This window comes from Lotus japonicus, chromosome 5, assembly GCF_012489685.1.
Source record: "Lotus japonicus ecotype B-129 chromosome 5, LjGifu_v1.2".
NCBI lineage: Eukaryota > Viridiplantae > Streptophyta > Magnoliopsida > Fabales > Fabaceae > Lotus > Lotus japonicus.
The window spans coordinates 11016687-11042131 of record NC_080045.1 but is presented as its reverse complement, the minus strand read 5'-3'; the positions used below and the strand labels follow the sequence as shown (position 1 = coordinate 11042131).

The 25445-nt window shown below is 37.6% G+C and overlaps 3 protein-coding genes across 10 annotated transcripts; 2 read left to right on the top strand and 1 right to left on the bottom strand.

Moving 5' to 3' along the window:
• Positions 1–9196: 9196 nt before the first annotated feature.
• LOC130717226 (F-box/kelch-repeat protein At3g06240-like) lies at positions 9197–11574 on the top strand. 3 transcript variants are annotated; one of them, XM_057567378.1, is made up of 3 exons: positions 9529–9712; positions 9811–10502; positions 11173–11574. In XM_057567378.1, the coding sequence occupies exons 1-2, from the start codon at positions 9665–9667 to the stop codon at positions 10486–10488; spliced, it is 726 nt and encodes a 241-aa protein (XP_057423361.1). In that variant the 5' UTR covers positions 9529–9664; the 3' UTR covers positions 10489–10502; positions 11173–11574. The 3 variants fall into 3 exon arrangements, with proteins under 3 accessions (XP_057423360.1, XP_057423359.1, XP_057423361.1); XM_057567377.1 differs by having other exon boundaries at positions 9197–10502; positions 11170–11574; XM_057567376.1 differs by having other exon boundaries at positions 9199–10502.
• An 892-nt stretch (positions 11575–12466) lies between these two features.
• On the top strand, positions 12467–17089 carry LOC130717225 (uncharacterized). 2 transcript variants are annotated; one of them, XM_057567374.1, is made up of 6 exons: positions 12467–13023; positions 14091–15156; positions 15246–15296; positions 15368–15463; positions 15717–15881; positions 16611–17089. In XM_057567374.1, exons 2-6 carry the CDS (start codon positions 14113–14115, stop codon positions 16758–16760), a joined length of 1506 nt encoding a protein of 501 aa, XP_057423357.1. In that variant the 5' UTR covers positions 12467–13023; positions 14091–14112; the 3' UTR covers positions 16761–17089. The 2 variants fall into 2 exon arrangements, with proteins under 2 accessions (XP_057423357.1, XP_057423358.1); XM_057567375.1 differs by lacking the exon at positions 12467–13023 and adding an exon at positions 13567–13731.
• A 5200-nt stretch (positions 17090–22289) lies between these two features.
• Positions 22290–24718, bottom strand: LOC130718910 (uncharacterized). Of its 5 annotated transcripts, XM_057569559.1 has the most exons (4): positions 24506–24718; positions 24343–24406; positions 24182–24255; positions 22290–24095 (listed from the first exon to the last, which is right to left on the bottom strand). In XM_057569559.1, exon 4 carries the CDS (start codon positions 23937–23939, stop codon positions 22668–22670), a length of 1272 nt encoding a protein of 423 aa, XP_057425542.1. In that variant the 5' UTR covers positions 23940–24095; positions 24182–24255; positions 24343–24406; positions 24506–24718; the 3' UTR covers positions 22290–22667. The 5 variants fall into 5 exon arrangements, with proteins under 5 accessions (XP_057425542.1, XP_057425540.1, XP_057425543.1 ...); XM_057569557.1 differs by having other exon boundaries at positions 24182–24406; XM_057569560.1 differs by lacking the exon at positions 24182–24255 and having other exon boundaries at positions 24338–24406.
• Positions 24719–25445: the final 727 nt, after the last annotated feature.

Here is a 25445-nt window from a genome sequence, read left to right as displayed (position 1 = left end):
CGGCCACGTTGGTCCCTACCTCAGCTCCCGTTAATGAACGTTAACAGAGATGATGATTTGGCACGTTAAGTGCTCTCATGGACATTCCACGTGGATCTGACCGTTGGGGGGAACATTGAAACATCAATTTAGTCCCTTTCTTCCTTATAAAAGAAGAACAAGAATTAGAACCCTAGAACAAACCCAAAAATCCCCAAATTCGAAAACCTTCAATCCCACCTCTTTGGTTCTTCCAATCCTCAAATTTATTCTCTCATTCAACTCGCAACTTGCAAACAATGTCTCAAAAGTCCAAATGTACTGCAGAAACGAAGGGGAGCACGAAGGGGAGCAAGGATTCAAATGGTACCTCGCACTCCATTGTTGATGGAGTCCTCTACTGTAAATGCGGTGAAAGGGCTGCGTTGAGGGTTTCTAGAACTGATGCGAACCCAGAAAGACCTTTTTATGCTTGTTATCTACCTAGGGTAACTACTTCACTACCATGAATTCGTAATCATGAGCTCTGTCTGTTGTGAATGTAATTTTTGTTGTCTTGTTCATTTGCAGTACCATGAATTCAATTGCAATTTCTTTCGGTGGGTTGATGAAGTGGAAGAGGAAATAGCACAAGATGGAAGGGTCAATGTACTCGGTAACAAAAAGGAAGATGAACTACAAGTGCATGAGGATTCTGGTATGAGGCAAGAGTTGGTGTAGGTCAGGGAAGTTATGTTGAAGACAAGTGAAGAAGTGATTGAAGAATTGAGGCTGGTGAGGGAAGTTATGTTGAAGACAAATGAAATTCTGAGTGAACATGTCAAGCTTCAGAAATATTATGGCATAGGAATGGTTTTGGTTGTCATACTTCTGTTGATTGTGTTGATCATTGTTGTCATTGTGAAGTAGGACATATAGTATGAGTGAGGAAGGGGGAGGGTATGTTTCATGTTTTATGTTTGGTGTAGTGTACTGAAGAATGTAATCTTATGAAGATTTCATGAATGAAATTTCCATGCTTTTCATTAGATTTCATACCATTGTGACAACCTTGTTTAGTTACAGGACTAATAAATAATAAAAATAACCATGCTTTTCATAGATAATAAAGATAAGTGATCACAATAAGGCATTAAAAGAGCCTAAAAGTGGTCCATACATAAAGTGCATAATGTATCCATAAAGTGAGCACAATAGCACAATAGCATAATGTATCCATAATAATTTCAAAAGTGCATAACAAAACCACAATCTGGCATCAAATGAGCACAGATTTGGTCCATACACAAGTCATTAATTAAAATACCCTAATATAGCATAAAAAAACACAAAAGTGCACAAGTGGTCCATAATATATTTGGCCTAATATTCCTTCCAAAAAATTATAGTCTCATCAACATCATTCTTAAGTTAGGGACACCAAAATGTAGACAGCAACCTCATGGATTCTGTGGAGGCCTTGGCTGGATTGAAGGTGTTGGCATGAATACCATAGGTCCTTCAGGAAATTCATGTGTAGCAGGACCTGGTGGTGGGGATCTTCTCCCTTGGGATTGTGGGGGATGTGTAGTGTTGGCAGGTTCAACCCTTTGACGGGGAGGCCTGAAAATTTTTCCTCTCACAGGGGGGGCTTTATAAGCAGCAGTAGCATGTGGAGCCCCTCTTTGATTCATTATAGCAGCAGCAACAGAAGGTGTTAGGCTGTAGACAACCCTTGGTTGCAGAGGTGGAGCTTGTGTTGAAGAAGAAGCAGCAGCAGCAGGCGCTAGTGGTGGTCCTCCAAAGCCTGCAGCAGAAGCAATTGGAGCCCTATGAGCATCCCTTGGTTGCAGTGGTGGATGTTGCCTTGGAGCAGCAACAACAGCAATTGGAGCCCTATTAGCAACCCTTGGTTGCAGTGGTGGAGGGGTTGCAGTGGTGGAGGTTGCCTTGGAGCAGCAGCAACAGCAATTGGAGCCCTATAAGCAACCCTTGGTTGCAGTGGTGGAGGTTGCCTTGGAGCAGCAGTAGCAGCAATTGGAGCCCTATAAGCAACCCTTGGTTGCAGTGGTGGAGGGCCCTGCAATTAAGTCTATTAGGTCCAATAGAGAGTGTATTAACAAATGACAATTTGAGATTGTGTGATAGAATTACCTGTGGAGTTGTGATTGTGGGGGATGAAGCTCTATAAACAACCCTTGGAGAAGAAGCAGCAGCAGCAGTAGCTAGTGGAGTTTGGCTTCCAGTAGGGCCCTGCAATTAGGTCTCTTAGGTCCAATAGAGGTGGAATTAAGAAATAAAAATGCACATTTGAGATTGAGTGATCAAATTACATGTGTAGGTTGGGATTGTGGGATATCTTCTGTTGGTGCAGTTTGAGAGACATTAATCTCAATTTGTTCAACATTTTCAGTTTCATCCTCTGGTGGTGGTGGTACCCAATTATTGGGTCTTATTCGACATCCTTGTTGGTGACAACTTCTTATGTTGTGACCCTCAAGTCTACACCTTGAGCAAGTCATCACAGGATATGATCTCCTCACCCTTCCAGCAAGTTGTGACTCAACGACATCTCTCCTAGCCCTTCCAACAACTTGTTCCTTAGTGCCATCTCTCCTCCTGTTCTTTTTAGGTCTCCCTGCTTTCTTCTTCATGTTTGGTGGAATAGGTTTCTCATAAGGAGTTGGCTCCCAATAATGTTGGCTTCTTGTGGGCTGAATAGCAAACTCATATGTGCTCCTATATGCACCCATTGTCAACCATGCATGAACATAATTCTCAGGCCTTTCATGCTTCCATCCAATTGCAGCACATGCATGGAAGCAAGGAATGCCATTCAGCTGCCACCACCTGCATGTGCAAGTTCCAGCTGCTAAATCAACAGCCACTCTTTGGCCCCAACATGTCACCTCAAACCTGGACTCTTGTCCTGACCATGTAGCAGTCCATTTTTGGGCCGCCTCTTTCTCTTTCTCCAACCTACTTTTCTGCACTGGTGGTAGAAAGCCCTGATAGACCATCAACTTCATCTTGTTATTTGCTATGGTTCTCATCACATAGCATCTGATCTCCTCTAGCATAGTAATTATTGGCTTCCCCCTATATTTCAGGATCTTTGCATTGAAAGATTCACAAGCATTGTTGCAAATGTTGTCAGTCTTAGCAGTTTCATTCAAATATGCCCATGCTTGAGCATTCTTTGCTCTCAGCCTATTCATCTTTCTGCTGAACTCCACCACAGTTGTTGTCCTTGCACATTCCCAAACAGCTCCTTTCAACTCCTTATCCTTCCATTGTTTGGCAAAATTCCTCCACAAATGCATCACACAGTACCTGTGTGACACCCCTGGCATAACAACTTGTAATGCAGGAATAAGACCCTACACGAAAACATTTAAGGTCAAGTCAGTCCTCAATGTTTATCACTTACTGGCAATTTAGTCCTAAATGTTTCTTACAACAGGCAATTCAGTCCATCAAATCTAAACAATGCATTGCATTATCAAATAAGTAAACACATTACCTTCTGCATGTCTGATATGAAAGTCCAGTTATGCTCATTGTGGTCTCCCAAGTCCTTCTGGAGCAGCTCAAGAAACCAAAGCCAATTGTCTTTATTCTCCACATCAACAACAACATAAGCAATGACATATAGGTGGTTGTTAGCATCTTGGCCCACAACACTCAAAAGCTGACCTCCATAGTATCCTTTCAGAAAGCATCCATCAAGACCAATCAAAGGTCTACAACCAGCTTTGAATCCCTTTTTGCAACCATCAAAGCATACATAAATCCTGTGGAACTGTGGTGCTGAATCTGTGATTAGGGTTGTGTTCATTATAACTGTGGAACCTGGGTTGCACTTAATAAGTTCAGCACAATAGTCCCACAGCAATGCATATTGCTCTGCTTCATTCCCTTCCACCAGTTTCCTTGCTTTTTTCATTGATCTAAAGATCTTTGAATCATCCAATTGTACTCCAAACTGCATTTTCATGTAGTCAAAAGCCTCAGAATGTGTCAAGTTTGGTTGAATCCTCAGTTTTGCTTCAAGCTTCTTTGATGCCCATTTTGTGTTAGCTTGACAATTCCTGAATGACCTGCCACAACTATGTTCTTCATGGAAGATCTTAATTTGGTAACTCCTTAGTGCTTTGCTCCATCCACAAAATATTTTCCAAGGGCACTTTGGTGCTCTGCATCTTCCCACCACTCTGATTTTGTCATTCTTCTCCCACCTGATAGGCATACCCTTCTCAATAGTGTAGTCCTTCACAGCATTTTTAAAAGTCTCCAGGTTAGAAAACTCCATGCCCAGTTCTAAGTGAACATTCCCAAAAGTAGAAGCTTCATTAAACTGGGGGAAAGGTCCTCTCTTCCTAGAATTTTCTTCACCATCAGAGCTTACAGGGCTATTTAAGTCCTCACTATGATAATTTGCACTCCCTTCACTTACAGACCACTCCTGCAACTCAACTTGGCTAGGTTCATACAAATAATCAGATCCATCTGACTCATTTCCACTGTCTCCATCCAAGTTAACCTCAGTTATCTTTCTCTTGCCCTTCCTATTCTTCTCCATTCTCACTCTCTTGTCTTTCCTCACCTCATCATCAGTTTGTTCATTATCACCATCAGTACCAACAGTATTGTGTTCCACTTATGGTTCTTGAACTTATGGAAATTCAACTTCTGGTTCTTGAACTTCTGGAAATTCAAATTCTGGTTCTTCAACTTCTGGAAATTCAACTTTTGGTTCTTCAACTTCTGGTTCTTCAACTTCTGGAATTTCAGCTTTTGGAATTTCAGCTTCTTGAATTGGTGGTATGGTAAGTGGTTCTTCAACTGGATGGTCATAGTAAATATCAATCTCATTATTGCTTAGGTTGGAAGCTAAGCTCATATCCACTATATCTGCATCTCGCAATAGTTGCCTCATTTCAAATGTTCCTCCACTGAGTGGTTTCTTCCACCAAATCTCCTCAAACTTCTCATAACCATGTTCTTTTGCAAAATTGACTATGCCAAATATGTTCAGCGTATCACCCACAATCTGGTCCCAAACACACATCTCTCCACCATAATAATGAAATGATGCTCTATCATCGCTTCCCCCCATGATGCAAAATCAGAGTGATGTTTTTGTCCATCTACATGCAACACAAACAAAGGGGTTCAATCAACGATAGTGTCACAAAAATAGAAACCCTCATAAGCGATTACAATGTCACCATTTTCAACATACACAAACAATCTTAATCTTGAATCAGTTAAACGATAAACATGTAAATTTAGAAACCTAAACCCTCATCAGCGATTACAATCCCCCGATTGTATTAACCCACAATGACAAACCTTGAAACATTTAAACGATGAACATGTAAATTATAGAGCAAAATCACGGTCATCTTAAGCTTATAAGCATGTTGGAGAGCAATTTTAGGGTTTTTCATGAACAAAAATAGGGAAAGATTGTACCTTTGCCTCGGTGAGACTGAAACCCCAAAAAGAGCAGCGTCTCTTGTATCCTTCTTCTACGCTGGTGACCGAACACCTTCAACGCTCCTCTGTCCTCTGCCTTCGCCTCTCTTCAACCTTCAACGCACTTCAACGCTCTTCAACTCTCCTCTGCCTTCGTCTCTTCTTGCTTGTCAGAGGGTTGAAGATGAAAGGTTTGGGTTTAGGAGGCTTACGTTAACTGGGTATGAAGAAGGTGGCAAGTGTAACACCCCAATTTCTCAACTGAGGAGTCACATTAGTTACCTAACAAAATCTAAGGACTATTTCGTAATCCTAAGAAAACACAATATATTTTTTTTCCTTTTCGAAACAACTGAACATAATTGAATACATAACATAGACTTTATTCAACAACCCGTTCCCGACATATAATAATAGTGTCATACAATATCGTAAGCAGGTTTCCAAAATAAGTACGCTCACTGGAACAGTGGCGGAGATAAAGTTTAAACAACAGAGTTTTCAGATGGGGAAAGAAACTCAGACATAGTCCACCAAAAGGAAGAAGCAACTGCTTCATCCACCTTTACACGACCGTCCACGGTCACGGTCTCCAACTTGAACGGCTAAGCTTCAGCGGAAGGCTCACCATCGCCCAATAGCGTTAAGCGCCCAAACAACAAGTAGCAAATAGAAAGGATTAACTCCATGCAACTACCATGTACAAAAGGGAAAATCATGTTATTCGAATTTAATTTCCTAGCATGGTAAATAAACTAGCAACATAACTAAACTCATATATCAACAACTTAACATATAACATCAAATTAGATATCAAAAACTTCAACAGTATAATATCAATTCAGATATCAAAAACCTCAACAATATAATACCAATAAACCAATAACCAAAATCCAACAACATAGGGTCAGGTGTTAGTTCCCTATAATGCAACTATATGCTGCTACCAAAATGGATCGATCAATAGTGTCTCTCAAGACGGGACAGAGCGGGAAACGGACTCCCCTGAACTATCACCAAATAGCGCCCATAAAAGACGGGACAGACGGAGAACCGAACTCCCCTGAATGCCACTTAATAACGCCCATGAAAGACGGGACAGACGGAGAACCGAACTCCCCTGAATGCCACTTAATAACGCCCATGAAAGACGGGACAGTCCTGTGAAAATATCCACTCCACTGCCACTTAATAACGCCACGAAGGACGGGACAGACATGTGGAACGACAACCACTGAATGCCACTTAATAACGCCACGAAGGACGGGACATACATGTGGAACGACAACCACTGAATGCCACTTAGTTCAGCCCTTTATGCCAAAATCAATCAACAATAATCATGTCTTATCCACTTGAAAGCAGTAATGACGGAAACCAGTAAAAGGCCGAAGCCTCTCAGAAAACGGAGACACACGTCTCAATAAGTTTACTTGGCCGAAGCCTTCAGAAAACATTTGGCACAAGTCTCAGAAACAGTCAACATAAGCAAGCATACAACATTGCAAGCATAAATAATCATAATCCAATGCCAATCAATATAAACATCTTCATCTCAAACGCATGCAGTGCGATAAAAGCAGGCAAGACTCAAAGACACTCTAAAACTGAGTTACCCTTACGATAAAAGCATGCAAGACTCAAATGACGCTCTAAAACTGAGTTACCCTTACCTTCGTGAGTAGAAGTTGGGCATGGAAGTTGTGAACCTAGAACAAGGAAACACAATCATCAACACAAGCTTCACTAGGAGCAACACGATCTACTAACACTAATCGAAATCGTAAAGAAAGCCTCTAAAACTTCAGAGTTCCTATTTAGGCACAAATTGACAACGGAACTTCGTTCGCTAAAACGAGCATAACTCGAGCTACAGAACTCGGAATGACACGAAACCAACGCCAAAATTTCAACGATCGAAAGAGCTACGCAATGGTTCAGGTCATAGAGACCCAAAAATTATTTTTGGACACGGTACCCTAAGCAATAGGTTTCGGCCACTATGTAAAATAGGGTTTCCGAACTTTTTCTTCGATCTAAATCGATTCCTAGGTATTCTTAGGCGATATCTAGGCCAGGGAAACTCTCAGAAAAATTATCGAATCGAAAACTGTCGCAGGGGTATTTTGGTCAATATTTTTAGCTCGGAAACTCAAAATCAGAATTTCGAAAAACAAATTAGATGGGGTCGACACCAACGACGATTATGACGACTAATCCTACTAACGCTAAGTTCAGTCGAGAGTTTTAAGCCCAAAGGACGGAACTTTAGCCAAAAATGGGTATTTCCTACAGAAATGAATTCCGGCAACATTTCGGCGACATTCGGCAAAATGTAATCCGCTAGAAGTACTCTTGGGTACGAAGAGAATATATTTAGACACTAAAATCAACCTATTTGGACAGTTTTACAAAAAGCTCAAAACTTGGAGCACAGAAAGACATAACAAAAAGCGACGGAATTTAAGATCAGAAGAAAGAAATAACATCAGTACCTCGAGGCCTACGCGTAGCAACGAACAGAACGACGATCGGTCAAGAATTGGAAAAAATCAAATCTCCTCCTTTTCCTCCAAGAAGCTCACGGCCGTGTGTGTGTTGTGTGATTTTTTTTTGATTTTTTTCATTTTTTGAAGTCCTATTTATAGGAAATTGAAAACGTGAGAAAATGATTATTTCGCGATACCGATTTTTCCTACTGATTCCAACGTATTTTAGACACGATATTCTTCCTGCTGAATCTTCTAATTCTTCAAAGAAATATCAGTATGATTTTTGGTTTTCGAGGCTTGTTTTTTAATGTTTACCGGCTTAAAATGCACTTTATGCACTTTATACACTTTTTGATTTTGACCTCGGATGCAGAAACTTCCTTCTGAAGAAAGATTTGGAACGTCGATTAGAGTGGGCGCACGCGTGTGGAATATTCGTTTGAAGCTCCGAATAGAAAAAGTCTTCATCGTTGGTTAATTTAATAGCTCTAGAAAAACCAGGGATTCAGTTTCGGCAAACCTCCCGGTATCGGAAATGAGTGTTCGTAAATTCCAGGGTTTCGTATCGAAACGCTTGTTATGGAAGGATTTAGAGAAGTTCTAACATTTCTCTGAAGATTTTTGGAATTAGTTTCCATCGTGTCTTTAAGTGTAAATTAGTCGTTTACTAACGTTTTCGTCCTAAGTTTAAGCGAATACTAATCGTGCTATAACTTTTATCGACCTTGATACAATCCTTAGCCTTTTCCTGAACTTTCTTCTTCATAATATAAATCCAAACATTAAACGAAAGTCAGGTTCCCCCCACGCTGACACAAAATCCTATGCGTGAGTTGGAAATTAATTATTTATTTAATTCTAAAATCCTGGGTCTTACAGCAAGGACTATTTTGCCAACTTAAGGTCCAACCACAATGTGACACCTACTAGGGACTAATTTGCCATTATGTTTATTTTGGAGGGAAACACTTCAGATCCACGTGGAATGTCCATGAGAGCACTTAACGTGCCAAATCATCATCTCTGTTAACGTTCATTAACGGGAGTTGAGGTAGGGACCAACGTGACCGACGTTTTCAAACTTCAGGGACGACGGGACCCATTTTGGAAGAATAGGGACGAATTTGCCCAACTGGTGTAACTTTAGGGACCAAAGTGACCATTCACCCTAACTCAATTGGTTAGTATGAAATTTTGGATGAAATTCTCACGATAGTAGGTGTTTGAAACCGCCACCCTTTGTCCTCTAGATCGTCAAAAACACTACTACAACTCTTGTATCCATTGCGAGTTGCGACTCTCTCTTTCCATTCCAGCACAGTAAAAGATGAACAAGCAGAGTCGAAGTCGAAGGAGCATAGAGAGACCCACTCTCTCTTCTTCCATTCTCCCTCACGATTTGATCGTTCAAATTCTGTTGAGGCTACCAGTGCGATCTCTGCTTCGTTTCAAATCGGTGTGCAAATCGTTGCAATCTCTCATTTCCGATCCCCAATTCTGCAAATCCCATTTTGACCTAGCTGCTGCACCCACCCACCGTTGTCTCACAAGAGATAATCATTCTGAAATTGAATCGCTAGATGTAGATGCACCACTTCACAATGAGGCTTCTGTAGTAAACCTCAGATTTCCTCTTCCTATGTATAGTGTTTATGGTGTTGATGATCCTAGTAGTGATGTTGAGTTCTTGGGTTCTTGTAGAGGGTTTGTTCTTGTAGCCTATCCACAGGGTGATGTCTTTGTGTGGAATCCGGCGACCGGGGTTCGCAGAAGAATTGCAGGCAATGTTCATGAGATGATTGATTGTATAAATGGTTTTGGGTATGATAGATTAACAGATGACTACTTGCTTGTACTTATCGAATTGATTCCTTTGCAGGAGTATCACGAAGACGACATTGAAGCTAATGATCCTATAGGCATTCGCCTTTTTTCCATGAAAACAAATTCCTGGTTTTACCTGCAGGGTACTAATGTTCCGTATATCGATTTGGATAGTTGTGAATTTAAAGCTGGGCAGTTTTTGAACCAGGCCCTGCATTGGTTGGTTATCTCTTATGAAACCGAACATCATGTCATTATCGCCTTTGATTTGGTAGAAAGGAGCTTGTCAGAGATTCCTTTGTCACAAGTTTTAGTCAAGAAATTAGAAAATAAAGAGTATTATTTGCAGGTATTGGGAGAATGTCTCAGTTTAAGTTACCCGGGTGACGCGGAATCAATGGCTGAGATTTGGATGATGAAAGATTATAAAGTGTCGTCATCTTGGACTAAGTTATTCGTTTTTCCTACTTGTAACATTCGCCACAATGTCTTTTTTCCAATATGTTTCACCAAACATGGTGAAATTTTTGGATCAAATGGCTTTGCAAGATTTGTGATATTTAACGACAAAGGATTGCTGCTTGATCAGTGCACATTTAATACGTATAGAGAGAGTTTGCTTCAATGTGGTATGTATAGAGAGAGTTTGCTATCACTCCCTAATGCCTCTGAGGAAGCAAGTGAAGATGACCAGCTGATGAGGAAACAATTGAAGATAACCAATAGTAACTGACAATAAGAATTAGTGTATGTAATTCTTCAATCCTTTTCACCTTTTTATTACTATTTGTCATGCATAACAAAAAATGAGTAGTCATATGTAGAACACATGATGCATGAATATGATTCCCTAACCTATCTTGTACTATTTCCTTATTAAGTCATTATATTTTTCTTTCTCCATAAATAAGTGTGACACCTGAAATTGCAAGGAAAGATGAGGTTTGGTGGTAGACTGTAGCACAATGTTCTAGGTGCATGGTGGGTCTGCTAGTTTTAACTATATAGCCATGATGCTGATATCTCTCCTCAATTGCAGTTGTTAATATATATTTTTGGAGGCTAATGTGTATCAGATGGGTGGGATCTTTGTTATCTAGGCCCAGTGGCTTGTTTTCTTCTGTGTTGTTATTTTCCCTTTTATTTGCTAATCATTTAACTTAATCTATGTAAACTCTCTTTGTATTTGGGTTTAAGCACCCCTTGTGCTTGCTTGAATGCATTTTTTGCTTATAAAAAAAAATTGATTGGGAAAATATTTGAAGCCTCATTTACTTAGAATAATCAAAGACAATTTTGGTGGAAAGTTATGTAAGAATAACAACTAACGTCTGTGGTGAAATAACAGTTCTCAAAATAAGCTCCTGTAGAATTTATGATATGGCGAAATTTAAATTAAGCTCATTTTTTCCAGCAGGCCATGAAGGGTGCTAGTGTTCTACACAGTTATGCTTGATGTCTTGGCTTGCCTTCAAATGGTGATATTGCAAGAATAGAGCTTGGCATTTGGAAGAGTGTTTTTTATACAATGTTAAATCATCTAGCTGCAGTTAGTCTTTTAAGTTGCAGTTTGTTTATCTTAATGTCTTTTACATGTTTTCAGGTTCAATCTCTACTTATTTGTACTGTATTTAGGTACCTCTTCTACAAAATTGATTCCTGACTTTTTTTAAGATATTGTGCTATTAGGCATTTTGACTTGAAGTTATGGTGATATTGTCAACCTTAATCATCTAGGAGCGAATTGAAGGGATTGGTTGAAAGAGGTTGAAACTAATCAAGTTATGAAATGGATTAATCTCACATGTGTTCAGTTTAACCCTTTAATCATACTGATTTTCATAAGGTATCTGTCATACTCAGTTTCATGATATCTGTAGAGATACTTGCCATAGGAAATGATGGTGCAACAGTGCAAGGATTGAATAAATTTTTGTGATATATGCAAACTTGCAAACTTTCATTTTTTTATGGGCAAATGTTAGTTGTTAAATTAATTCCTTCACCAGGTTTGAATCCTGGCTCCTTCACCCTTCATTCCCCCCCAACCCTTATGTGTCTCATAGTTCTTACCACTTGAGTTAACCCTCGGGGACACTTGCGAACTTTCGTGATATGCAAACTTGCTTTCTTATTTGGGTTGTTGATAAAAGAAAAATATGAATATGTATGCAACTATTGGCTCGTGGGGCTTTGGATTTTTTATTGCTCCTACCCTGCACTTTGGGTTAACATGGTTTTAAGCAGGGTTTGTAACAAATTAACATAGTGCATGTATTGGTGTTAATACCCAATCATTCAATTATAGCAGTTCATATGACTCCTAACAATAAGTTTATATTGGTAAGATATTTGGTGCCTTTGTTTCAGACCTCGGTAGTCACTACCTTCACCTTCAAACTTACCCCGATATGTTTTTTGTTTTTGTTTTGCCAAAACCCCAATGTGTTTATTACCGTTATAGTTTGGTAGGGTTAGGCTACAGGGCCTTTTTGTTTTATAGTTGGATAAAATTATGTTTGATAAACTTGATAGAAGTAAATTTAAAAGAATGAATTTGTGTTTTGGAAAGACGAGTAAAAGTTAGTTTATAAAAATGAATGATATTTGGATATAATAAAATGATGTTACTTTTAGGGATAAAATATTAAAGATGATGTATCAATTTGGGTAATCTTGTAAATCACATCTCAATTGTAGTTATGTTAAATGAAACAAAACTTTTTTCTACTTTTATAAAACCGAGTTTGTCTATGATTTCAATATCAATTTTATTTACAAAATTTTGCCAAGTCTTGGAAGATGACTCTAATGATGTCTCCACCAAAGACCTCATCCTAGGTCCTCCCTTTGAAGGCAAGCATGCATCAAGCTGCCCCTTATTGTTTCATCCTGGTTCACCTTCAGTTGTTACCTCTGAGTCAACGAGGTTCCTGCAGAGGATCCTAAGCTGTATTTTAGACGCAGTAATTTGACACCCTCTCAACTCAAGAGCAGGCCTGTACATAGTTCGGAGTTAGAAGGACGGCAACACAAAGAAACATTTCTGTTTCGTCCTCTTATTTATGATTAATTAAATATTATATTTATTTTTTAAGTTTTCTTGGTCCAGCTTTTAATAAATAAATGTTTGCTCAGCATTGGATCATTCATACACGTTTTGCACTTGTGCTCCCCTCTCTAAAAACTTTCTTCTCTCTTCTCAGTTTCCAGGTGACACCACCACCACTACCACCACCATTTCCACCCCCTCAAACAAGAATAAAAGGTAGCTTTTCCTCACCTCTTTAATGTTAATATAAAACCATTCATTGTTTTTGGGATAAGTGATTGTTTGACATGTATCATACCCTCTGATTTATCAGTCTAGAGTTCGATCCTTTCTCCCCACTTTCAAATTAAAAAGTTGAATTTAAGAACATTTTAGGTGAGTTTGATTTGACCCTTGTCCAATTAATAGCTTAAGCTTTTGAGATAAGTGATTGTTTGAAATTTAACCGGGGGATTATCGTCGGTTTTTTCATTGCTTTGTTCAATCTTTACTTCGTCATGCATTCATTCCAATTGGGTTTTATTTATATATTTTTTTTACAAGAGGAAGTCTCATTCCAATTGGATTGCTTTCTTTTTGGAGTTGGAACTTGATAATAATGATTCTGTTACGTTTATTTGTTGTTTTCAGCTTTTTTGAGCGCTGAAATGACGGGGGAAAACGCCTCATTTTATTAAATTTGTTCTTTATTTTTATGTTTTGTTTTTTGTGATTGTTGTGTGGTGATGCTTTGTCCTATCAGTTTCTACTTTTATATTATTGTTGTTTCTTTGAGTTTGGCATGAGCTATTCATATTGAAGACTTTCATGTCATTACTGAGTTCTTAGTTGCTTCTTGTGTAACCAATTCATGAATGTTGCTTTGTAGTTTAGGATTGGATCATGATGTTTTCTTCCTGTTCCTTCTGATCATCATCTAATCATGTATTAGTTTCTTTCTTCTTTTCCCTTTTTCCTGATTTCATTTCTGTTTTAAATCATTCCAGCTAAGTATTATTGTTGATAATCTGGGTTTATGGTCCCTTTCATAGTATTGGCAATCCAATTAAACGGCGTTACCGATTATGATAATAAGGTGCATGTGTGCTTATTGTCATTGATTAATACCTTGTTGGTTAACAAGGAGTCTCTGTTTGAGAACCATACAATCTTAAAGTTTGAATATTATTTATGCTTTGTCAGTTATTGCTATTTTTTCAGTGCTTTGTTTTTCTTCAGTATGATGGCCCTTTATAAAGTGTTTGATCATCTTATTACTACTACATCATGTCGATGTGTTGCAGATTTGAAGGTGATAAACAATTGATGGGTGAATATTCTGGTAAAAGAGGCATTAATGGGGTGGTAGTCCCTAGAAAAAATATGGGCCTTTTATTTAGAGATACTGCTAATACTAGAGATCGAAATGGAAAAAATTGCAGTCGACTGGGCTGCAGCAGCAAAGTTAACCCTATGAAAGTTGCTCATATCAGATCTTCTGAAGAAGGTATATCTTTGAGGTCTTCAATGCGGTCCTCTTCAAGTTGCAAGGAGGCTATTGGATGTTCCTCTAGAACGACTAGAAACCCAGGAAAACCCTCTATAGAGCGTCAGAAAATGTTATCCTTCGAGTCAGATTCATCTGATACACTGCTGAAAAGGAATTCAATAGAGTCTAGTAATGTGATGCGAATGAAAGTACAAAGCTCTAGTGTAGCATCAGATACCCAATCTCAAAGGAATTTTGATCGAAGGCCTGGGCTACGTCAGCAAGAAATTAAAAGTACTAGTCCCGTGACACGTGCTGTTGCTAGCAAGTATGGGCTGCAAAACCTCAGATGCAACACTATATCTGACATTATCCCAACTGGTTGTTCATCATCAGATTCAACCTTTAATAAAAGGAAGGGAATGATAAAAAAGAGAAACTGTGAGGGGGAAAGTAGTTCCACTGTTAGAGGGAAAAAGATGACGGGCTCTTCAATGGAAGGACTGAATTCTGGCCCTAGAAATTCCATATGTATATCCGATTCAAGAAGATCCATAAATGTTCCTTCTCACAGGGACAGTATCACAGCATCAGTTAGAGCTCAAAGATCAATTAGTAGTCGTGCTAGGGGAAGATTTTCTAGCCAAGGAAATGAACACCAAAGGGCGACTAATGTGTCCCCTGTTACGGTACCTCTATTGCCTCATTCTGGCAATGCTCCTGGCATTTCATACCCTTTAGGTCGTCCAAGCTCTTTTAGTAGACCAATTTCTAGCAGTGAGCAGTTGTATGGTGTTATGCCTGTATCTCCTGCAGAATATAGCACTGCTCTAACTAGTCAGGACCGCTTTCGTCGCTACAACATAGATGGTATTGCAGAGGTAAGTGTCCTTTTAAACACATGAAGACATACTGGTTAATATGCTCTTCGATGAAAGAACTTACAAATAAAGTTTTTTTTTGGATGTAGGTATTATTGGCACTTGAGAGAATAGAACAAGATGAAGAGCTAACCCACGAGGTAATTTTTAAGCAAAAGTTAACTCGATATAGTTGGTAAGTTATTTGACTCTTTCGTTTGTGTCTTTGCAGCAAATTCTCTTACTAGAGACCAACTTGTTCCTTAGTGGACTAAACTTTGATCATCATAGAGACATGCGGTTGGATATTGACAGCATGTCATATGAGGTATATTAATGTAATAAGGTTCTATATATCAGCTTATCACATCCATTTCTCATATCAAAGTATTTTCGGCAACGTATTTTTAAGAGTGCATGTTTCAAAAAGGTATACCTAGGCCTGTTGCTGTTTATGGTAAAGGAGGGAGGTTGGTAAGGTAACTGTTTAGGAGGTGATTTTGAGAAGAGATTACTATCCTTGTGGATGCAGCATGCTTAGGCTTAAAACCTATAAATTTTCTTTTTTATATCAATGATAGGAACTCTTATCTCTGGAAGAGAAGATGGGAACTGTAAGCACAACTCTAACAGAGGAAGCACTTTCAGCATGCCTCAAGAGAAGTATCTTTGAGCCTGGACCTACAGAAGAAGCAGCTGAGGATTATAATGAGGATAAGGATGATATCAAATGCTGCATTTGCCAGGTATTTGTATAATGAAGCTTTTGTAAGAATGATGCTCATATTACTTTTACATGAAAATGGGGTGTCATTGATCATCAATATCATCATGGCTCAAATGATATCAAGCCAACGATTTGCCTCATAAATTTTAATTAATGTTTCTGTATCTGATCCTAGCGGATCTAAATTATCCATCGACAAAGGGACAGCAGTGTTTCAGTTTTAAACTTAGTGGTGCTGGTATGCATAACATTGTAAAGGCTCCATCAGTATTTAAGAGTACTAAAATATTTGAACTAAGCACTCATTTGAGTTATTTCTCTTATAACAAGTCTCCAACATTTTCAAGCATAGAAGAGCTCTCTAAGTCTAGTTATGTACGAATCTGGATTGACTGCCGTCACATTTTCAAGCAGTTGTTGAAGTCATTCAATAATAACCATTGGATTTAAATCAGATGGTTCATATCAAATATTGGTAAATCAGATACAAATACATGCTAGAAATGGGAGCAGTTGAATCTTAATCAAATAGGTTCGATGTGTGACTGAAGTGCAGTCGACTGCATGTTTACCAGATCCAAGCATATATACCTTCCCTTTTAGGAAAAGAAAAAGTGACCTCATTTTTCCTTTTCTCATAAGAGGAATATATAGAGGTCTAGTGTAGATTTTAATGGATGAATAACAAAACTGCTAAAATTATCTTTTTTCCAAGATCTGATATTGGTACATTAACCTAAATTTGTAGGAGGAATATATTGTTGCAGATGAAGTTGGCACTCTACAATGCGAGCATATATTTCATGTGGTTTGCATACAGGAGTGGCTGCGGCTGAAGAATTGGTGCCCTATTTGCAAAGAAGAAGCCGCACTGTCCAATTCATCTTCAACCCAGTGATCGTATTGTTCTTTTCCTTTCGTACAAATGCAGTTGTTCCGCACTCTTCTTATTTTGGTTATATGTACATAGCCAATATTTTCATTCCATTTACTAATAAGATAAGCCACTGGCTAGCTGTTAATCTGGAGCTCATCCATCTTTTTATTGGAAAAGTTAAGGTAAAGAAGGGAATGAAATTGTCATCTACTAGAAGTTTATAGTGTTGTACTTTTTTGAATTTCTGCTTCTAAATCATACTGGGGAACCACTTATCATATAAATAGGCTACCTTCCTATTTTTGGGTGGTGCCCGACTGCCAGTTCTATACAACTAGTGACTTCTTTCTTTCCGTCTATCACAGTTATGAACAATCACTAATGGCATGTCTTTGGCTGTGTTTCCTTTCATGTTCATTTCAATACCATGCAATTCAACTTATTGTATGAGGATATGCTCTATCCAAAATAAGTACAAGTGTTCTGAAGAATTTCTCATTAACTTTCCCACACATTTTTAATTTTTTATGTGAATTTCAAATCAGCGGGAAAATCGCTAGTAAAGTTAAATTTGATTGGGAACTTTTTCGCAGAATACATTTTTTGGATTTTTCTACAACCTTTTTCTAGTGAAATTCCTTCAATTTTTTAAGCGGACTTCACCTCCACTTTTCCATGAATTTTCCTATGGTTTGTGCATGCAGATTTTCCTACAGTACTTTCCTACACATTTTCTTACAATTTTTCAATATATTCTTTTTCCTGCAAAATTTTCCACATCTTTTATCAGAAATTTTCCTATGAATTTCCTACTAACTTAGCTCCCTCATTCTCATTTTTCTCATGTGGATTATAAGTTTGCCTTTAACTTTTTTCTCATTAAAAAATTCAAACTAAAAGATAAAAGTAATTTAAAATCTAAAAATATAACTTTGAGGAAAATTTAGTCATGCATGGTTCTTCAATTTTTTTCCTTATCTTTCTTCACACTTTTTAGCTTTGGTGATGATGGGTATTTTTAGAAAATCGCTAACGTTTTTTAAAAAATAAAATATGAGTTTGGTCCCTAGACTTTGTTGAATTACTAATGTGATTCCCGATTGAGAAATTTGGACGTTACATTAAACATTATACATGATGTCACTATTGTTAGCGTAAATGTTTATCTAAAAGTCTAGTTCAGAAATCAGAACTTCTCCAGCTGTGGGTACTAAAGTTGTCATATAGTCACTATAAGAAAGTGATTCGTGAGATGCTTCATTTATTACAGCACCCCTATTGGAAGATATAGACTTAGAAGAGCCCTGATCAGCTATACTTTTCCCCGAGTCTAAATTCCTACTAGGCAAGGAGAGTTTGACAACAACATATACAATTTTAAAATAAGGTAGGGATTAAAAAATGATAACATAATCAATAAAAATAATATGAGAAATTAAATTTGAAGATTAAACATAAACACTAACCTTATTAGAACAAAAATAGGATGCTCACAATAACAAAAACAAAGCTAAACTGAAAAAATAACACAAAAATATAAAAATAATATTATAATTTAAAAACTAAAGAAAATAAATGAAAATAATAGAGAAACGCTAACTTGAAAAGGCTTTCAATTGAATTGTGCTATCGTCCTATCCTTTTGGGACGCAGTTGTATATATGTTACCAACGATTTAAGTCGTCGGTATTACTGTTAGTTTTCAACGTCTGTATTTATAGATTACTAAAGACCCAAAATGTCGGTAATATGAAGGCCAATTTTTCCGCCCTTATAAATTTGTGTTTATTCAAGAATTAAAATCTTATCGATACTGGCTCGCGGAAATTTCCTATCAAACTACAGACGATTGTGGTCATCTGTTATGCATGCGCTAAAATTTCCGGTCAAATTAACAACGGTTGATTGCCATTTTAATTTCCTTTTTAACTTTTTTTTGGCCAAAATTATGTATCATTCAGCAATGAGATCCTTTACTCACAAATTTTTGGACGTTGGTAAAAGACCTTCGGTAAAAGGTCATATTCTTGTAGTGCCTACACTACCGTCATCATCACTACCACCACCACCACCACTCTACCACCACAACCATCACCTTACACTGCCGCCACCACCACTAGCACCTCTACCACCCACCACCACTCTCCACCACACATGATTATATTAATTTAAACGATATGATAAGTTGTATAGTGTATGACAAAAAGTTGTATAATATTAAATTTTTATTAGATCTAATACTATTTAAACTAATTACACTAGGCAAGAAATAACCCTTAGTTTTAAACTGTAATTACTATACATGAGCCATATATTACATTTGGTTAATGTACCAAAATAATTATCAGAAATAAAAAGTCCCATTTGCATAGTTCAAATAAGAGAAAAATCTAAATGAACAGATAGCGTAAATATTTTTTATACTGCAAACAAATCATATTTCAAAGAAGTAGGAGAAAAACAGTTTTTTTTATTTAATATAAATAATTAATTTGATACATTTTTAAAATTTCATTGGTTGGCTTTCAGTATATTAAAATTAAACTCTTCACGTAAATTGTAACCTAAAAACAGCTTTGATGCGAAAATTGTCTTTCCATATATAAAGAGTACTTTAGTCATACGTTTAGTTAATATGAGATTTCTCAATAACATTTGATTCAGACAATATTTTTATTGATTCATTGTGAAACAGATGAATTTGTATGTCAACAGAGGGTAGAATAACGAAACTTCCAAATATCGACCACTATATCAAGTGGAACATATATGGTCTGTTTGGATGCAGATGTGAAAATGAGTGGAAGAAATATAAAAGGAAGGAATATGAGTGGAAGAAATATAAATAAAAAATGAGGTGATTTTGAAGTTGTTTGGATTGATTGAAAAAGAAGTAAGAATGAAAGGAAAAGTGAGAGTAATATTTACCTAAGTGCTATTATACCCTCAATATATATTTTTATAATAATTTATATATAACAAAGAAGGGAGATGATGGGTTTTTACACTGATTCCACGCTAAAAAAGCATTTTCACGCCACTAGTGAGAAGAAAACTGACAAGCTACAGTATTGTACGGTTTTCCCATCACTTTCCTTTCCATGTGTGTGCCAAACACATAAGAAACCAGTTTTCCAGCCATTTTACCTTCCCATGCTTTTCCATCCATACAAAATCACCCGATACAAACAGAGCATTATTGTTATTGGTATAATTTTTGAAAAGTGAATATCAGTTTTTAATAGGGGTGCACATGGGTTGGGTTGGATGGATTTTTGTCAAAATAAAATCCGAACCGATCAAAATTGGCTGGGTTTGGTTGGGTTGGATTTCACGAATTTCTTCTTCGGACCCGATCCGAACCAACCCGACGAAGTTTGGATTGGGTTGGATGGATTTATTGGGTCACTATATTAAAATAATAATATATCTGAAATATTAAAAAATCTTATAAAAATTATTATAAATTCAGAAAAAAGTTATAAAAAGTAATAAATATGTTATAATACTAAATAGCATGAAAAAGACACAAAAAGTTATAGAAATAATATCACATAAATGACATATAGTCAAATATCATGAAAATATAAAATTTCATTACCAAATGACATGAAACAATCTAATATAAATAGTATCTAAAAAGTGAAAAACAACACTAAATGTCATGTCATGACACTTAGAACTTAGATGTCTCTAACATGCCAAATAACTATATATAAACATGTAACAAATAACTACGAACAAATACTCTAAGTTCAAATATGACAAATAACTACAAATACTTAAGTCTTAAAGTTTCAAAAAGTCATCACTCCGACACTAGCACTCCAAGTATGAGTAAAATTATAAAAATTATTATTATATGTATGGATTCTGGGTTGGGTTGGATGAATTTGAACTGAATCCGAAATCCGATCCGAACTTGGTTGGGTTGTAGTAAAATCCATCCGACTAACCCGATTGCCCGATCCAACCCGCATTTTTTCTATTGGATCGGATTGGGTTGGGCGGGTTCATTGGATTTACCCGGCCCATGTTCACCCCTAGTTTTTAAGAAGTTGGTAAATGGTAATATATATCATTTGCAATATAGACATGCGGCTTTGTTTGGTTTGGAGGAGAGAAAGATGAAGGAAAGAAAACACAAAAATCTGATAAATAAATTTTGATCATTTAGAGAATATTTAGTTTCAAGACGGGAATAATGAAATGAGTAATAATGACAAGGCTTAATTGCACTTTTGGTCCCCCAACTATTGTCTTCCTGCAAAAATCGTCCCCAAACTTCAAAATTAGCAAAAGACGTCCTCCAACTATACATGCCATTGCACTTTTGGTCTGTCGTTTGCCTTCCGTGAGAAAACTAACATGAGAAACTGATGTGGCTCCCTCACGCGTGTCTCAAGTGACTTTCCTCAGAGAGCTTGATGATTGGACAAGTCCCGTGACTCTAAAAGGCTCCAATAGTCATCTCCCTCCTCTATCGTCTTCTTCACCATGAAACCCTTAAAAGAGGGGTTTTTCATTCCTTGCCTCTCCCTCTGAAGCATGTGACTTGTTCAATCATCAAGCTCTCTGAGGAAAGTCACGTGAGACATGCGTGGGGGAGCCATATCAGCTTCTCACGTTAGTTTTCTCACGGAAGGCAAACGGCAGACCAAAAGTGCAACATGTATAGTTAGAGGACGTTTTTTTGCTAATTTTAAAGTTTGGGGACGATTTTCGCAGAAAAACAATAGTTGAGGGACCTAAAGTGCAATTAAGCCTAATGACAATGGAGTGGTTGAATATCTCTCACACAACAAAATAAAGTGATATTTTTTTAATTGTAATAAATCCTAACAACTAAAAATGAAAACAAACCAAACACTCACTGACAGACTGAGATAATGTTTTGAACGAATTATTACGTGATCTCACTAGAAGGATACTGTGCATTCAAAAGAAAATGTGCTTTAGACCTTTCAGTATAGCCGACATAGAATTCTAATTGATTCAGTGCTGAATTCATTTTACTCCTAATATACATACCAACATACCATGTTAAATTCAATTGCTTTTGCTTTTGCATGCCAATCTGTGAACTTTAAACATGCTCTCTCTGCATTTTTCTGTAAATTCTTCAATTGGCTGTTGTAAACATAGTTTAGAACCAAGCCAAATGGCAAAATCATGATTAAAGTCAAAACAGACATAGACATTTCCAAAAGAACCTCATGATTAATTGCATGATCATTTATTTGCATTGCTGGAATAGAACTATCAATCTTACATGGACTGATCCATATTGAAAATATCGATGAATTTTATGTTGGCCGCCAAGACCTAACACAACTCTCTACAACTCTCTTCCTTCCCCTGGCTTGGGACCGGCTATCAATGCATGGATTGTCAATATTGGTTTTACTAAAATTCCTTTATAGTTTACCAAAATTAATTAGAACGGAAAGAAACGTGCAAGTTTCAACCCACTTGGTTTTTGTTTTTTGAAATACCCACTTGGTAAATAGACAAGAAATAAAACATGAAATGAAATAATAATCAAGGAAATTTCAATTGATGTTGACGTGTTATTAATATTGAATTTTAATCAATCCTCATATGCTAAAAATACATACAGAGCAACCCTTGAGCTCTTAGTCCCATTCCCAGCTACTGAGCTACACAATAGTATTATCCCTGCAAAACTTTCTAAGTCTTATTGGCTGTAAAGCAAAAACAGCCAACATAAATGCTAATCATACAACAGTGCAACCAATCCTCTGGCTACTGGTTGCAGTTTTAAACCAGTATTGATTGATCATCGGGTTTTCCTGCCAATCTGTCAGAGCTAAGCGCGCCGATAATCACCACCAATCATTGCTAGCTGAACCATCAGATTCAAATGAAACAGACCCAGCCTTGAAAAAAAAGACTTGATAAGGTGTGTTATTTCTCTAAGGATTGCATAGAAAGTTTCTCCAACTGTAGTGGCCAATCTTCTCCGAGTTGCTGTGGATTTAGTTCCATGGCAACTTTAAAATCATGCAAAGATATGGAGATCTGGGGTCTGTGTTCAAGTTCAGGCTCTGCCGGCCCACCAGGACTCTGCTGCACATGTGACTGATTGTTTGGCCACATGCCATTCATGATCTTCCCCTGAATCTGCGGTTTTGAGACAGGGAGCTTGGTCGGCTCATTCTCATTCGCAGACCTAGCGCTCACTAAATCGACACAAGACCTGATCAACCTTTTCAGGTACGAATCCAACACATTATTCAACATATTTGCACATTCCATAGAAACACCTCCAAGACCCTGTACAGTAGCAATCTGCTCCATGCGCCTTCTCAGTGTATCTGTATCAGGTAAACTACCACTGTCACAAAAACTAACAAAATCACTAGCGCTATTCACTGGCAATGATTTGCGGGCCCCACCCACACTTGCAGAGCAGTGAGGAATCCCAAGTGGTGCTATCAGGGGACTTCTGGCAAAACTGAGGCGGTTCAACTGCTCCACCTCCTCCCCATCTTCAACAATTGGTGTTTTGCTCATCCCTTTGCCATATATTCTTGGTTTTTTAGCTGGTCTCTGTACAGCACCCCCCTCACCATTCTTAGGTAGCTCAGAAACTTCTTGCAGATGGTGTATTGGTCTCTGATAATCACATGGAGTGAGAGTTCCATTCTCTATGTGAACCCTAGTGCCACTGTCCTCTGTAGCAGTGGATTGAGGAGCAACAGAATCAACTTTCCCATTTGGACCAAGAGGGCTTGGTCTATCTTTATGCTTCCGGTCGCGTACTCCAGACCTTAACTTACGCGGGGACACCGGCAAAACCCCGTTTGACCAGATCGATGCACTTTGATTTTGAAAGGTAGCAACACTCTGCTCATGTCCATCTTCTCTACTGGGAGATACATTAGTAACATGCGCTCCCAATTTTGGAGGAGCTGATGGCTGGGTTGGTGGCGGTATCTTGGCTTGGCAGGCATTCTTCAAGATTGATCTTATAAAATGATTGTGCAATGGAAGGTTCTCCCTCCCAAGCACCCGATAACATAACTTATCAAACTCAGCCTTGCTCAACTTCTGACTCAGAAACCTGTTCAAGTAATAAAAGTACCGCTTCGACTTATCCGCTCCAACCTTGTTCACAATTTGGGCCTTTAATTCACCCAAATCGACTCTCGAGCTCTGCTGCCGCCCGGGTAGCATTTCTCAACAAACAGATTCATACACCACACCACCAGACAAATCAGAAAACAACCCACCCACCTGTAACTTCAATTCGAGCCAAATTCCAGTTACTTCTTCTGCTTCCAAATAACCCAAAACTTCCCCTCTCCCACATCACTGAACACAAACCAACCTCTGCAGACCAGAACAAGCAGAAGCATTAACCATCAAAATAACAGCAACAGAAGCCAAATCAGCAACTCTGAAGTGAAAACAGTTACCCTTATGCCCAAAATTCACACACCAACTGACCACACAATGCAAAGGCAAATCCCCACTTCCCACCCACAAAACCCTAGAGATGAAACCAAACCAAAACAAAATCAACAAAAATTGTTGTATGGGAAATCAAAACCCTAAGTTTGAATCCGAAACACCTCACATCACTTGAACAACAACAATTCTGAAAATCCTCATTGCTTCCGAGAAATCCCGAACTTGGATCACTGAGTTCAACAGAATTGAAATTAGAACGAAAACAATTGAAATTTGAATGCAAGGAAGCACAATGAAGAGCAAAAACTAAGCATTGATTGAGTTCTTACCTCAGCACAGTTCACGAATTTTTACACGAAGAACTTCACTTGCTGCTTTCAAATCTTCGAAGCTTCGGTTATGGCTACGCTTCTCTCTCTCTGTCAATTTTTTTTTATTTTTTTTTAATTTCAGCTTTGATTTCTCTGTGTGTTTTCGCTGCTAATTGTGTTCTTCTTCTTCTTCTCTTTTTCTTCTTCTTATTTTCCTTTTGTTTCTTTTTTTTTCTTCTTTCCTTATTAAAAAAATTCACTTCCTGGGAGAAATTGGGTAGTTTCTATAAGGTGGTAGTCTCTCGCTAATGCAATGGTGTAGCGGATTTCTTAACTAAGTTTTTGCCGCTATCGGCGGGCTTGACGGTGTTGGAGATCCTTGCTCGGACTTGCAGATCGCTTCTGCGTGATTTTCTAGAGGTTTGTGTAGTTTCACTTTGTTGTATAGTTTTCCGATTCTCGGGAGGTTTGTGTAGTTTCACTTTGTTGTATAGTTTTCCGATGTATAAAATAAAATTCAGTTTTCTTTTTTTTTAACCTAAAATCTTTGTGATTTTTGGCTGATTAATTAGGATTTGGTGATTTTATAAAGTAATCTTCCAAGACATCCTCGGTTGGTTTACAACACTTTTTTCTTTTGTTTTTGTTTCTGTATTAGGTAGTCACTTCAGTTAAAATTGTTATTGGTGTTTCTTTTTTGGTTAAAGTATTGAAGTTTTAATTCAAGAATATGTCTCGTATCTACAGGATTTACTTTTGATCATAGATGATTTAGAGAGAAACAAACAACCTTTTTTTTTCAAAGAAAACAAACCACCTTTGATATCAATAATTAGTTTATTTTGTAAGAGTTATGAGACATATGTGTTGGGGTGGGAAGGTCAGGGATCAATTCTGAGATATGTAATTTATATTTATGATTTTAAAAAATACCTATTTGTACAAATAAAAAATAATC

What these genes read in the sequence shown, in the direction of transcription:
- LOC130717226 (XM_057567377.1), top strand. Translation starts at nt 9,259, where the DNA reads ATGAACAAGCAGAGTCGAAGTCGAAGGAGCATAGAGAGACCCACTCTC.
- LOC130717225 (XM_057567374.1), top strand. Translation starts at nt 14,113, where the DNA reads ATGGGTGAATATTCTGGTAAAAGAGGCATTAATGGGGTGGTAGTCCCT. An exon ending in ACATAGATGGTATTGCAGAG is followed by an intron (nt 15,157 to 15,245) that starts GTAAGTGTCCTT and finishes TTTTGGATGTAG; the next exon opens with GTATTATTGGCACTTGAGAG. An exon ending in ATGAAGAGCTAACCCACGAG is followed by an intron (nt 15,297 to 15,367) that starts GTAATTTTTAAG and finishes GTGTCTTTGCAG; the next exon opens with CAAATTCTCTTACTAGAGAC.
- LOC130718910 (XM_057569557.1), bottom strand. Translation starts at nt 23,939, where the DNA reads ATGCTACCCGGGCGGCAGCAGAGCTCGAGAGTCGATTTGGGTGAATTA.